Source organism: Salmo salar, chromosome 15 (assembly GCF_965601325.2).
Source record: "Salmo salar chromosome 15, fSalSal1, whole genome shotgun sequence".
NCBI classification, from domain to species: domain Eukaryota; kingdom Metazoa; phylum Chordata; class Actinopteri; order Salmoniformes; family Salmonidae; genus Salmo; species Salmo salar.
In genome coordinates, this window is record NC_138305.1 from 39,355,446 (window position 1) to 39,369,970 (window position 14,525).

The 14,525-nt window shown below is 44.8% G+C and overlaps 1 protein-coding gene across 2 annotated transcripts in view; it reads left to right on the top strand.

Annotated features, from left to right (window-relative positions):
* Positions 1–339: 339 nt before the first annotated feature.
* LOC106571319 (laminin subunit alpha-4) overlaps positions 340–14,525 on the top strand; it is a 33,860-nt gene continuing 19,674 nt past the window's right edge. Inside the window, exons 1-11 of one of the 2 annotated variants that reach the window (XM_014144255.3) lie at positions 340–716; positions 6,969–7,070; positions 7,461–7,588; positions 7,708–7,788; positions 8,036–8,250; positions 9,405–9,505; positions 9,710–9,890; positions 10,398–10,481; positions 10,612–10,763; positions 13,821–13,931; positions 14,391–14,502. In XM_014144255.3, coding sequence (XP_013999730.3) covers positions 600–716; positions 6,969–7,070; positions 7,461–7,588; positions 7,708–7,788; positions 8,036–8,250; positions 9,405–9,505; positions 9,710–9,890; positions 10,398–10,481; positions 10,612–10,763; positions 13,821–13,931; positions 14,391–14,502 — 1,384 coding nt within the window. In that variant the 5' untranslated portion in view covers positions 340–599. Of the gene's footprint in view, positions 717–6,968; positions 7,071–7,460; positions 7,589–7,707; positions 7,883–8,035; positions 8,251–9,404; positions 9,506–9,709; positions 9,891–10,397; positions 10,482–10,611; positions 10,764–13,820; positions 13,932–14,390; positions 14,503–14,525 lie in introns of those variants that run through there. The other variant, XM_045695645.2, reaches the window with a different exon arrangement.

Here is a 14,525-nt window from a genome sequence, read left to right on the forward strand (position 1 = left end):
CTCTACCTGGACGAGTGGACCAGAGGGGGGAGGGAGGGCTCTGAGAGGGGTTGGAGGTTGTGTCTGCTGCTCAGCCCCCCCCCCCCCCCCCCCCCCCCCCCAAGGTGAAAGGGTACCATGGAGGGACCCTGCAGACGGAGACGGCTGCTGCCCAACAACACTCAATGTGACTACACTCTCTGCCTGTCTGCCTGTCTGAAATACACACTAGTCTAGTGCACCCTGTTGCTCTCTAATTTTCTTTCCCTTTTTATTGCTCCCCCCTCTCCTCCTCTCTCTCTCCCTCTCCAGACTTCTCATCTGAATGTGATTTATGATCAGGCTCTGGGGAGGCAGGTCCACTGGGGGAGTTGAAAGGAAAGGAGAGGAGGATAGGGAGAGGAGGAAGTACACACTATTTGTTTTATAGGACTTGGGGCTGGACTGAGCTGGCGCTTGCACCGCATCTGTAGTTCGGACCAGTGGAAAAGTTAAACCAACGGGTGCTGCAGAAAGAGGGAGAGAGAGAGCTGCCTGTGTCGCAGAAAGACTTCACTACAGGCAGGACAGGGAGACAGAGAGTGAGAGGGAGCAGCGCTCCACTGGACTTACACACAGACATGTCTGCTACTAAAGCTCTGCCCTGCCTCTGCCTTCTACTCTCCATCGTCCTCTCAGGGATCGTCTACCCAGCGACTTCCATTGGTTTACATTGGGAACAGCAGTCTGTGATGAAAGTAAGACTATACATTTTGTTTTTTCTCTGCTTGGCTGGTATAGGATGCACAGCAGGCGTCAAGTTCCTTATCACAGCTAAATACAGAGGACCTGTTGTTATTGCAAACTTTTCCACATCTTTTTCCACATGACCGAATCAGACAGTCACATTGGATATTATGTCCACGAACTGTGCTGAATGCTTCTCTAGCTAACCTCTAATGGGTTTTGATAGTCACAGCAAGAGACACAGGTTTGTAAGTCAGTCAGTATGCTTCTTAGACTTTTTTGTGAAATGCTGGGGTGGTTTGGGTGTGAGAGGATCTTGCTATGTGGATCCATATCTCTATGGCCACACTCTGGCCACTCAGTGCTGCGTCTCAAACCTCTCTGTGTTCTGCCTGGGGTCAGGATGTTTGTGGAGGAGCTCCAGCCGAGACCCTGATGAGGGACATATCACTCTCCATTGGCCCGCGCTAGCCACCGGTGGAGCCCTAATGGAAACCAGCTGCCAAGTGTTGAGCAACACACATAGAGGGAACATAGCAAGCAGAAAAGGCATGAGAAACAATACAGGACGTGCTGCTCACACATTTATAGTGGGTAGACTGGGTGCAGGCAGATATTTCCTGTTTGGGGGCCAACGGGGGCCCAAAGAATGGGCATCTATCTTAGAGAGAAACCTCTCAGGGACACGCAGGCAAAACAATGTGCCCAGAGCGAGACTAATGTAAATGTTACCTACTTTGCATTGTGTAAGAGGTCACAGAGAGTCACAGAACAATGAATTGAATAGCTATATTTATTTTTTGTTTGCTGAATTTAAGGCAGTTGAGGGGGGGGGGGGGCAGGGAGCAGATCCCCCCCAGTGTAAATTTAGAATTGACGATCTTCCGCCTCTTGTGAAATTGTTTACTTCTTCTGTGTACATGAGAATTCTAATAGCAGAGACCCATGAGGAGATAGAGGCCTCTCCACTGCAGACATATCATCTCTGCTCTGTTATTGGATTATGATGAGATTCACATTACCCAGCCATACCCCTTTCCCATCCTCAGTATCTTCAGAGGAGTTTACCACTTAAGTCAGAGAGTGAAGTCTTCACTAGGGCCAAAGTCAATAAACTATCTGCCTCTTATTGTGAGGAGTGGGTGCAGGCAGGGAGGGAGAGGGGGGCACTGGGTTTGTTGTTCCTATTTCAGAGAGAAAGAGAGAGTCTGCCACAGCCTCAGACCTGAGAAAATGTTGACTTTGGACTGAACTCTTGTTTGGAGCCAATTCTTGTTTTTCTGCCTGAGCTGAGACCAACTGTATTTATTCATCCCTGTCCCAGAGGCAGAGATAGAGCCAGACTCATGCTTAGTCTCATGTAGGCTACATAACTTATAGCACTTCTGAACACATGATATGAACAGCTAATGATAAATGCATACGGACCATTCCCCGATAGCAGAGTGATGTTGAGACTCTTTAAATTGTATGCCAAAAAAACAAACAATGATTGCAAAGTTAAACAAACCATTAAACTCTGTGCACAAGGAGTGTGAAAAAGAGTCTCAGCAGAGTCTCAGCATCACTCTGTTAACGTGGAATTGCCCTTACCATTTGAGGTTCCACCTTTTAGAAGTGGAGCACAGTGACATAGTCTTTGGGACATGCTGCTGCACATGAAACAGAGAAAGGCTATACTACATGGTGAATGTCATCTTTGTTCTCTACGGTAGTGGGCGCACGGAGAAATAGATCAGAAACAGCTCACATTACAGAGGACATTCAGAGTGGACCAGAAGGCTACAGATGTGAATTGTTTCAATGTTCATGCCATTTAGGAGCGGATTAGAGCATTCACCATGCTGTAAAATATTCTTGAGGGGTTCATTTTCTGTATCACAGGATTACTCCCTATAACCAGGGAAACAGTACCAGGAAGTTGGGGTTTGATGTTTTAATGAAATTGTATTCTGAACTAAAGGATATTTGAATGAGACTCATTCTGGTCCAAACGAACAGGAACTAATGTAGTTACATATTACATGGTGCAACGTCTGCTGTGTTATATACTTTACACTTCTAAAGTCTACGTCCCAAAAGGCACCCTATTCCCTGTTATATATAGTGCACTACTTTTGACCAGAGCCCTACTGTATTGGCCCTGGTGGTCAAAAGTAGTTCACCACAGGGTAATAAAATCTAAAACAAATCACATTTTATTGGTCAAGTACACATATTTTGCAGATGTTATCGCAGGTGCAGCGGAATGCTAATGTTTTTCCTAGCTCAAACAGTGCAATAATTCAAAACAATACACACAAATCCAACAAATAAAAATAAAATAATTTAGAAGTATGAGAACGAGCAATGTCAGAGTCTGGAATATAAATACATATGTATATGATGTTGTGTATAGACATGATGGACACTACATGAATAGAAATGGTGTGTACAGCAGTAGTTATATAGGATGAGCCTTCACTAGAATACAGTATATACATATGAAGTGGGTAAAACAGTATGTAAACATTATTAAATCACGACGTTGCCACTTGACTCCCTCACGACGCCAGGACAGCGGAGTCAATCACCACCTTCCGGAGACACCTGAAACCCCACCTCTTTAAGGAATACCTAGGATAGGATAAAGTAATCCTTCTAACCCCCCCTTAAAAGATTTAGATGCACTATTGTAAAGTGGTTGTTCCACTGGATATCATAAGGTGAATGCACCAATTTGTAAGTCGCTCTGGTTAAGAGCGTCTGCTAAATGACTTAAATGTAAATGTAATTAAAGCAGTGTTCAATGACTATGTGCAGGGTAGAGTACCAGGTGGTAGCCGGCCAGTAACAGTGACTAAGTTCAGGGCAGGGTACTGAGCGGAGGTCGGCTAGTGGTGACTATTTAAGTCTGATGGCCTGGAGGCCTGGAGATGGAGACACAGAAGCTGTTTTTCAGTCGCCGTGTTGATGCACCTGTACTGTCTCCGCCTTCTAGATGGTAGCAGGGTGAACAGGCCATGGCTCGGGTGGCTGAGGTCATTGATGATCTTCTTGGGCTTTCTGTGACAACAGGTGCTGTAGATGTCCTGGAGGGCAGGCAGTGTGCCCCCGATGATGCTTGGGCGGACCGCACCACCCTCTGGAGAGCCCTGCGGTTGCGGATAGTGCAGTTGCCATACAGCCTGACAGGATGTTCTCAATGATGCATCTGTAGAAGTTTGTGAGGGTCATAGGGGCCAAGCCGAATTTCTTCAGCCTCTTGAGGTTAATGAGACGCTTTTTCTGCCTTCTTCAACACACTCTTTTGCGTGGATGGACCATTTCAGGTTGTCAGTGATGTGCACACCGAGGCTTTTCACCCTCTTCACTGCGGCCCTGTCGATGTGGATGGGGGCGTGCTCGCTTTGCTGTCTCCTAGAGTCCACGATCAGTTCCTTCGTTGTGTTGACGTTGAAGGAGAGGTTTTTTTCTTGGCACCACTCCGCCAGGGCCCTCACCTCCTCCCTGTAGGCGGTCTTGTCGTTGTTGGTAATCAGGCCTACAACTGTTGTGTTGTCTGCAAACTTGATGATTTAGTTGGAGGCGTGGCCACGCAGTCATAGGTGAACAGGGAGTACAGGAGGGGGCTGAGGACACCCTTGTGGGGCCCCCCATGTTAAGGATCAGCATAGCGGAGGTGTTGTTGCCTACCTTCACCACCTGGGGTCGGCCCGTCAAGAAATCCAGGACCCAGTTGAACAGGGTGGGGTTCAGATCATTCTAAATCCAGTCATTAGCAATGTAGTGTAATTATTCAGCACTGTCAGCAACCAGTAAGACTCTCTGAGAGGACTAGCATTCTGTAGTGCAATAGCCTCAATTGTGATATGGATCTCTAGACTGCTTACTGTTCAGGACCCATTCAGATCATTTTACCTAAATACTGGCATAGATAACACCTACTTTATAATATGTAATCAGTTGTAATGCAAACGTGTGGGAGCAGAAGGTGAGTAGAATCGATTGAAATGACCTGTAGTCAATAACCAGGACATCATATAACATAACCATATGATGTATAGGCCTGGCCTCATTTATGGTGTGTACTATACAGTGGGGCAAAAAAGTATTTTGTCAGCCACCAATTGTGCAAGTTCTCCCACTTAAAAAGATGAGAGAGGCCTGTAATTTTCATCATAGGTACACGTCAACTATGACAGACAAAATGAGAAAAAAAAATCCAGAAAATCACATTGTAGGATTTTCTATGAATTTATTTGCAAATTATGGTGGAAAATAAGTATTTGGTCAATAACAAATTAGAAACATTATAAAACGTGGTTAAAGTATTAAACTGTTATTCAAAGAATAACGGTTGCATTCTGAATGCAACCGCATTGACAGATTTCAAAATAACTTTACTGGGAAAGCATACTTTGCAATAATCTGAGTACTCTGGTCAGAAAAATACACTAGGCTATACAGCTAGCCGCTATGTTGGAATCATCTAAAACCATGAATAACATTAGCAATATTCCCTTACCTTTAATAATCTTCATCAGAAGGCACTTCCAGGAATCTCAGGTCCACAACAAATGTGTTTTTTTTCGATGAAGTTCATAATTTATGTCCAAATAATTCCGTGTTGTTAGCGCGTTCGGTAGGCTACTCAAAATGGGAGGGAAAAGTCACGACGAATTAAAAAAAAAAAAATCGATTTACGTTCATTCAAACATGTCAAACGTTGTTTAGCATCAATCTTTTGGTCCATTTGTAACGTGAAACATCAGTAATATTTCAACCCGACCTCTCCTGTGTCTTGAAACAAGTTTTGAAAAATGTCTCGCCTCACATGAACGCCCATGTGCGCGCAATAATGAAGTGACGACCTCCCAGGGACGTCAACTTCCCTTCCTTCTCATTCGTTCTCTGTTCATCATAGACGCTTCAAACAACTTTATAAAGATCGTTGACATCTAGTGGAAGCCATAGGAAGTGCAAAATGAATCCTTTGTCACTGTGTGATTTATTACCAATGACTTGAAAATAGTACAGCCACAAAATTTTAATTTCCTGCTTGTATATTTTCTCAGGTTTTTGCCTGCCATATGAGTTCTGTTATACTTAGACACCATTCAAACAGTTTTAGAAACTTCAGAGTGTTTTCTATCAAAATCTACTAATAATATGCATATTCTATTTTCTGGGCCGGAGTAGTAACCTGTTTAAATTGGGTACGTTTTTCATCCGGCCGTGAAAATACTGCCCCCTAGCCCCTAGAGGTTTTAATGTCCTGTTGATAGTTTAATCTTTCTCGTAGGTCGTCAATTTTATTTTCCCAATGATTGCACTTTAGCTAGAAGAACGGAAGCTACAAATGTTCAGAAGGTAGCCTGACCTCCGGCCTGCTAGCTAATAAATCAAGGGGAATTATGCATCACAACTGGGAGCATATCTCTGGAATGTTTGAGATGTATTGGTGCCCGTCACTCTGGACACAGCATACGTGTTCCATTGACTGGATGAAACAAGGGGGGAAAACATGGTACTCTTATAGCAGGCCAATATGAACAGAGTAGTGTTGTAGGACCAGAACCCTTTTTGAATGGGGTGACAGAAGATCAAAGGGATCTGTGGAGGGAGAGTGAGGAGAGGTGTAGCTGAACTCTGATTTCACACTACATTAGGAAACTGCCTTACAGAACAAGTGGCAACTGCCTTACAGAGTGAATTGGCCATGAGCGTTCTGTAAGTAACATTCTGTGAATGACTGAACCATTATTAGCAGTATGCAAGTATCCAATAATGTCATAATTTTGTTTTAGTCAAGTATGTGCTTTATTGTCACATTAGAGTAGTTAAATAAGAGAGCACCTTTTTTCATGAAGGAATGTGAGTGTGTTTGATAAGAGATATTGTGAAAAGTAGGGGAACGTTGTATCCCATTGATGATGCACAACTTAATCCAGCCTTGCCTAAATGATTCCAGGTGCTCTACATACTTTCTGAAGTTGCTGTTTCAAGTTTTAATGTCACGTGCACAAGTACAAAGAAATGCCTTTCTTGCCTTTCTTGCCTCTCTAAACCTAACAGTGCAGTAATCCATAACAATTTAATACTCAAAATAACATAGGGTAGAATGATAAAGTGCCCCGTTAGCAACTTGGCATTAATGTCAGGAACCATATCACTGGTGAAATGTATTTCTAATCCAAGATCAGATTCAGGGGAAAACTGTTGTGTGTGAAACTGAGGTTGTACTCTGTTTTAAAGAGCTCGTTCATGTTCCCTCTCCCTAGGTGTGTGCACAACGATATTTCCTCAGTAACCAGAAAAAATGCCTACCATGTAACTGCAAAGGCCATTCAGAAACATGTGAAGATATCACAGGTGTTTGTACAGTAAGTATGACATCCATCCCCTCTATTAATACTTATTATAAACTGGGTGGTTCGAGCCCTGTATGCTGATTGGCTGAAAGCTGTGGTATATCAGTCCATTTACCCAGGGTATGACAAAACATTTCTTGTTACATTGGTAACCAGTTTATAATAGCAATAAGGTACCTTGGGGGTTTGTGGCATATGGCCTATATACGACGGCTAAGGGCTGTATCCAGGCACTCCACATTGCGTCGTGCATAAGAACAGCCCTAAGCCGTGGAATATTGGCCATATACCACACCCCCTTGTGCCTTATTTCTTAATTACACCATGGGGAATACTTCTAGTCTCTAGATTACTATCATATCAGTAATAGATTTCAACTATATTCCACTCTTTACCATGCAGTCATGTCAGGACCACACCACTGGGGATTTCTGTGAAATATGTGAGGATGGATACATGACTGACGTCTCCAACCACGGACATCACTCCTGCCAACCGTGCGCCTGTCCCCTGTCCAGCCCCTCCAACAAGTAAGCTATAGCATCCGTCCATCCAGACCCTACTGTTGTGCAGGCCGTGCAGAGAGAGGCCTGTGTGTTGGCGGGCAGAGCTCACTGACTGACATTCTTTCCACTGTGTGTCTGGCCAGCTTTGCAGAGCACTGTGACAGAAGCAGTAACATCCTACGATGCAACTGCCAAGAGGGCTATGCTGGACATTACTGTGAGAGGTCAGTGCTGACAGAACCTTGGCCAACTCCATGAGTTAACGCCACCGTGGGAGCAATTACACTCATTATCCTAAATCGGCTCATATAGACACAAGTAAAGCTCTTACAATTTCACTATTTATTTTTTCAGGACCTGAACAATAAATATTTGGAAATGCTTTCATATAACAATGATGTTTCAGTATAAGTGATAAGTCAATCTAAATCAAACAATTATTGGCAATCACCTTGCATCTTCCTCACCCAGATGTGCTCCAGGGTTCTATGGCAACCCCATGGTGATCGGTGACTCCTGTAAGAGTTGTGACTGTAACGGTAACTCGGACCCCAACCACATCTTCAATGAGTGCCACAACGTGACCGGCTTCTGTCAGAATTGCTGGGGGGACACGGCCGGAGCCAACTGTGAACGGTGTGCCCCAGGTTTCTACGGTGACGCCATCAGTGCCAAGAACTGCAGAGGTGCTTGCCAAGAGTACTGTTAGACATTACTTACCCTACTGAGGCCCTTTGCTCCAATAGGAGCTAAAGGGAATACGTCAGGTTATAAGGGCACAAGGCGAGACCCAGATGCAGACACGGGAGGCAGATGATTTGAGTCTTTGATATTTATTATAATCCAAAACAGTAGGCAAGAGAATGGTCATGGATAGGCAAAAGGTCAAAACCAGTTCAGTGTCCAGGAGGTACAGAGTGGCAGGCAGGCTCGAGGTCAGGGCAGGCAGAATGGTCAGGCAGGCGGGTACAGAGTCCAGAAACAGGCAAGGGTCAAAACCAGGATGACTAGCAAAAGAGAACAGAAAAAACACGCTGGTTGACTTGAACATACAAGACGAACTGGCACAGAGAGACAAGAAACACAGGGATAAATACACCGGGGAAAATAAGCAACACCTGGAGGGGGTGGAGACAATCACAAGGACAGGTGAAACAGATCAGGGCGTGACACAGTTCAACTTTACTGTCAATGTAGATCAAAAAACATCCAAGGGAAAAATAGATATTAATCTGATGTCTGACAATAGTGAAGCTATATCCAGTCATTTGCTCAATTCTGGATTTGAATGCTGCTTTGACATTGCTCTTGGGGTTAAAGACTTACTATGGATTTGTCTTCAATAGAGCTTTAACAATATCCCCTTGTTTTGCTCATATAAGTCAATCACAAGGCTCTATCTGAAACAAAATACGGGGAGGGCTATTTTGTGTGTTTACACAGTTAGGCAGGCTGGGTAGTGAGAATTTCTGCCATGCTCTAATGACACAATGCCTCAGAGACAGTACAGTACAACACAGACAACCCTGGCCTGTGTATTATCTAACGCCATGTGCACATCAGTGTAAGAATAGTATCATGGAAAAGTGGTGCGTGTTTACCAAATATTAACTTGTAGTTGCTGTTTGGATGAGATAAGTCCAGCTCTAACTCACTTGTAGAAAACTATGAAGAATACAACTGAAGAAATTGGAAAATCCCAATCTACATTACAATCTATTGCAGGGTTTCCATTTGTATTTTAGGGCTTTGCTTGGACAGAAATAACAATTTTCATTGGGGCCATGTCATGCTTCTTTGACCCGCTCTGTATTAACTATGAGTGTGTCCTGTGTTACAGTGTGTGAGTGCAGTAAGTGTGGGACAACTTCGTGTGATGACAGGACAGGGACATGTCACTGTAAGCCTGGTGTCACCGGCCGACTCTGTGACCAATGTGAGGTGAGACACTCAAGGGCCTTATCAAGGAGACAGCCTTACAACCATGTGGTCACACAATCCCACTGTTGGACAGCTTTTCCTGACAACAGATATGCTCAGTAAAGCAGACAGTAAGATGAAAGCAGACAAAATCATTAAGGCTACTGTGAATAACAAAAATAACAACCAGATGTCTAACATACTATTGTCTATTGTGTGCTTTAGGAGGGCCACACAGGTTTCAATAACTGCCAGGGCTGCCATAGTTGTGACTGTGGACCTGCTGGTCTTCGGCCCACCTGTCATCCTCTGACCCACAGCTGCCAGTGCAAACCAGGGGCCGGAGGCCGATACTGCGAGCGTTGCCTCCCAGACCACTGGAACTACGGCCCCTCAGGGTGTCAGAGTAAGTACTGTGTCTGTCTAATCTTGCGAACGACCCAGACCAGTTGGTCAAACATTATGAACAGATAACATTTTCTGTAGCTAGCAAGCCAGTCCACCATTCCCACATCCACTCATACATGATGTCAGGGAGGCATCTGCTGCGATCTGCAACACCGGGACCATCCGTACGCATCTGCACATGACAACAGGCACTAACTGCAGCTGGCAGCTGACTTTCCTCTGACATCACCGCCCGCCCAGTCCTAATTTATCTGCCCAGCTGCCGGAACCATCATCCATCCCACAGCCACACTATAGAGAGCCAGGGAACCACACTACAGACGTGCAGCAGCACTCCTTCCCAGACAAAAGACCCACCATGGGTTCCATTATATATTTGGTATTTGTACTCAGACTGACTCTCCTATGTCCGGCTGATAAAGCCTTCAACTCGATAAATGGAACTCGACATGTAATCAACTGTAGCTATATGAAATGCATGTGTATGTCTGTTTCTTCCATCCAGAATGTGACTGTGCTAGCAGCCACTGTGATGTGCACACTGGGGAGTGTCTCCCTGAATCCTACACGGTCAACCTCTGCAACATCAGTAAGAGTGTCTGGTTAGAAATAAAAATGAACGTTTCAGTTTATCTTAAACAACCCTTTGTGTTGGATTTTAGCATGATGTGATGTTGGGGAAATTACACACAAATCATTTGTCTCCTCCCTACCACCAGGTTGTGATGAGTGTATCTGGCACCTGATTGGTGACCTGAGGCCGTCCAATAAGACGCTGGACCAGATAAAGGTCAGTGTGTTGAACATCTCCACTGGGGCTGCAGCCAACGACAGGGTCAAGTACTACAACTACACCGCCCAACGTCTGAAGGTACAGTAAATCAAATTATCAAATTAAATCATATTTTATTTGTCACATACACATGGTTAGCAGATGTTAATGCGAGTGTAGCGAAATGCTTGTGCTTTTAGTTCCGACCATGCAGTAATATCTAACAAGTAATCTAACATAACAATTTCACAACTACCTTATACACACAAGTGTAAAGGAATGAATAAGAATATGTACATAAAAATATATGAATGAGCGATGGCCGAACGGCATAGGCAAGATGCAGTAGATGGTATAGAGTACAGTATATACATATGAGATGAGTAATGTAGGTTATGTAAACATTATATAAAGTGGCATTGTTTAAAGTGGCTAGTAATACATTTATTACATACATTTTTCATTATTAAAGTGGCTAGAGTTGAGTCAGTATGTTGGCAGCAGCCACTCAATGTTAGTGATGGTTGTTTAACAGTCTGATGGCCTTGAGATAGAAGCTGTTTTTCAGTCTCTCGGTCCCCGCTTTGATGCACCTGTACTGACCTCGCCTTCTGGATGATAGCGGGGTGAACAGGCAGTGGCTCGGGTGGTTGTTGTCCTTGATGATCTTTTTGGCCTTCCTGTGACATCGGGTGGTGTAGGTGTCCTGGAAGGCAGGTAGTTTGCCCCCGGTGATGCATTGTGCAGACCTCACTACCCTCTGGAGAGCCTTACGGTTGTGGGCGGAGCAGTTGCCGTATCAGGCGGTGATACAGCCCGACAGGATGCTCTCCATTCTGCATCTGTAAAAGTTTGTGAGTGTTTTTGGTGACAAGCCGAATTTCTTCAGCCTCCTGAGGTTGAAGAGGCGCTGCTGTGCCTTCTTCACACGCTGTCTGTGTGGGTGGACCATTTGTTTGTCCGTGATGTGTACGCCGAGGAACTTAAAACTTTCCACCTTCTCCACTACTGTCCCGTTGATGTGGACAGGGGGCTGCTCCCTCTGCTGTTTCCTGAAGTCCACGATCATCTCCTTTGTTTTGTTGACATTGAGTGCAAGGTTATTTTCCTGACACCACACTCTGAGGGCCCTCACCTCCTCCCTGTAGGCCGTCTCATCGTTGTTGGTAATCAAGCCTACCACTGTAGTGTCGTCTGCAAACTTGATGATTGAGTTGGAGGCGTGCATGGCCATGCAGTCATGGGTGAACAGGGAGTACAGGAGAGGGCTGAGAATGCACCCTTGTGGGGTCCCAGTGTTAAGGATCAGCGGGTGGAGATGTTGTTACCTACCCTCACCACCTGGGGGGCGGCCCGTCAGGAAGTCCAGGACCCAGTTGCACGGGGCGGGGTTAAGACCCAGGGTTTTGAGCTTAATGACAAGTTTGGAAGGTACTATGGTGTTAAATCCTGAGCTGTAGTCGATGAACAGCATTCTTACATAGGTATTCCTCTTGTCCAGATGGATTAGGGCAGTGTGCAGTGTGATTGCGATTGCGTCGTCTGTGGACCTATTGGGGCGGTAAGCAAATTGGAGTGGGTCTAGGGTGTCAGGTATGATGACGGAAGTGAGTGCTACGGGGCGATAGTCATTTAGCTCAGTTACCTTCGCTTTCTTGGGAACAGGAACAATGGTGGCCCTCTTGAAGCATGTGGGAACAGCATACTGGGATAAGGATTGATTGAATATGTCCGTAAACACACCAGCCAGCTGGTCTGCGCATGCTCTGAGGACGCGGCTGGAGATGCCGTCTGGGCCGGCAGCCTTGCGAAGGTTAACACGTTTAAATGTTTTACTCACGTTGGCTGCAGTAAAGGAGAGCCCGCAGGTTTTGGTAGAGGGCCGTGTCAGTGGCACTGTGTTGTCCTCAAAGTGAGCAAAGAAGTTGTTTAGTTTGTCTGGGAGCAAGACATCGTGGTCCGCGACGGGGCTGGTTTTCCTTTTGTAGTCCGTGATTGACTGTAGACCCTGCCACATACCTCTGGTGTCTGAGCCGTTGAATTGCGACTCTACTTTGTCTCTATACTGACGCTTAGCTTGTTTGATTGCCTTGCGGAGGGAATAGCTACACTGTTTGTATTCGGTCATGTTTCCGTTCACCTTGCCCTGATTAAAACCAGTGGTTCGTGCTTTCAGTTTTGCGCGAATGCTGCCATCAATCCACGGTTTCTGGTTGGGCAATGTTTTAATAGACGCTGTGGGTACAACATCACTGATGCACTTGCTAATAAACTCGCTCACCAAATCAGCGTATTCATCAATGTTATTGTCCAATGCTATGCGGAACATATCCCAGTCCACGTGATCGAAGCAATCTTGAATCGTGGAATCCGATTGTTCGGACCAACGTTGAACAGACCTGAGCACGTGCGCTTCCTGTTTTAGTTTCTGTCTATAGGCTGGGAGCAACATAATGGAGTCGTGGTCAGATTTTCCAAAAGGAGGGCGAGGGAGGGATTTATATGCGTCGCGGAAGTTAGAATAACAATGATCCAGGGTTTTGCCGGCCCGGGTCGCTCATTCGATATGCTGATAAAATTTAGGGAGCCTTGTTTTCAGATTAGCCTTGTTAAAATCCCCAGCTACAATAAATGCAGCCTCAGGATATGTGGTTTCCAGTTTACATAGAGTCAAATCAAGTTATTTCAGGGCCGTCGATGTGTCTGATTGGGGCGGGATATACACGACTGTAATTATGATCGTAGAGAATTCTCTTGGTAGATAATGTGGTCGGCATTTGATTGTAAGGAATTCTAGGTCAGGTGAACAAAAGGACTTGAGTTCCTGTATGTTGTTATGAACACACCACGTACAGCCTTTCTCTCTGCTCAGGCTGATATAGTTGGGACTCAAGATGTTTATACACACCTATATTATCAGTTCATTCTGATTTAAACAAGACAAATAAGCTGCTCAACTAGTGGAGTTTTTCTAAAATAAAGTTTGGAAAATATCATACACCCACCAACCAACCAATCAACCAACTAACCAGCCAATATAACAACCATTGTACTGTGTGAATCACATTATTTTCTTCTCATAATCCTAACATGAATTTACTGTATTGTAATAGTATTGTGTAAGTGTATCCCATTACCCCTATGTTTTGTTTCCAGACTCAGTTTGTGAACTGGAGGAATAAGTCAGCTCTGATGAGGACCCAGACTGGGCAGCTGGAGGAGGTCAGCGCTGTTCTACTCTTAGACATGAACCATCTTGCAGAGACGGTAAGAGGACACCTTCATCACTCATCTAACTCACTCACACTCCTCTTCCTTCCTCCTTTCATAGTTGACATTTCTCTGGAGGTGAAATAAAGTCCAAATACAAAAACCAACGTATAGTTAATTCATACTAACGGTTGCATGCGGTTGGTTTTGTTGCATGCTTCGCAAACAACTGGTGTAGACTAAAAATTGAAACTATTTAGCAGTCTTCTGGCTTGGGGGTAGAAGCTGTTCAGGGTCCTGTTGGTTCCAGAAGCAAATCTCCCACTACTCGATTTAGCATTTTAATGTTAACGTCTGTCACGAGAGACTAAGGTTATACAGTGCAGTTATCTCTGAGCCTGTTTTAGTTGAGCTTGTAGTGGTAGTGTCCAGAATGTGTCATTGATTTTTGTGTTCTGTGGTGTTTGTCATGTCTTGACTTTGTAATTGATCTGTGTGGTGTTTGCTGTGGGCCAGGAGAGTGTAGTGAAGTCCTTGGGGGACAGAGTGGATGACGACACACTACAGAGCGTCACTCTGGCTGATGAGCTGACAACTAACCTTACCGCCCTCAACGTGCTGATTGAAGGTATTGTTAAGCCTGCTAAAGAT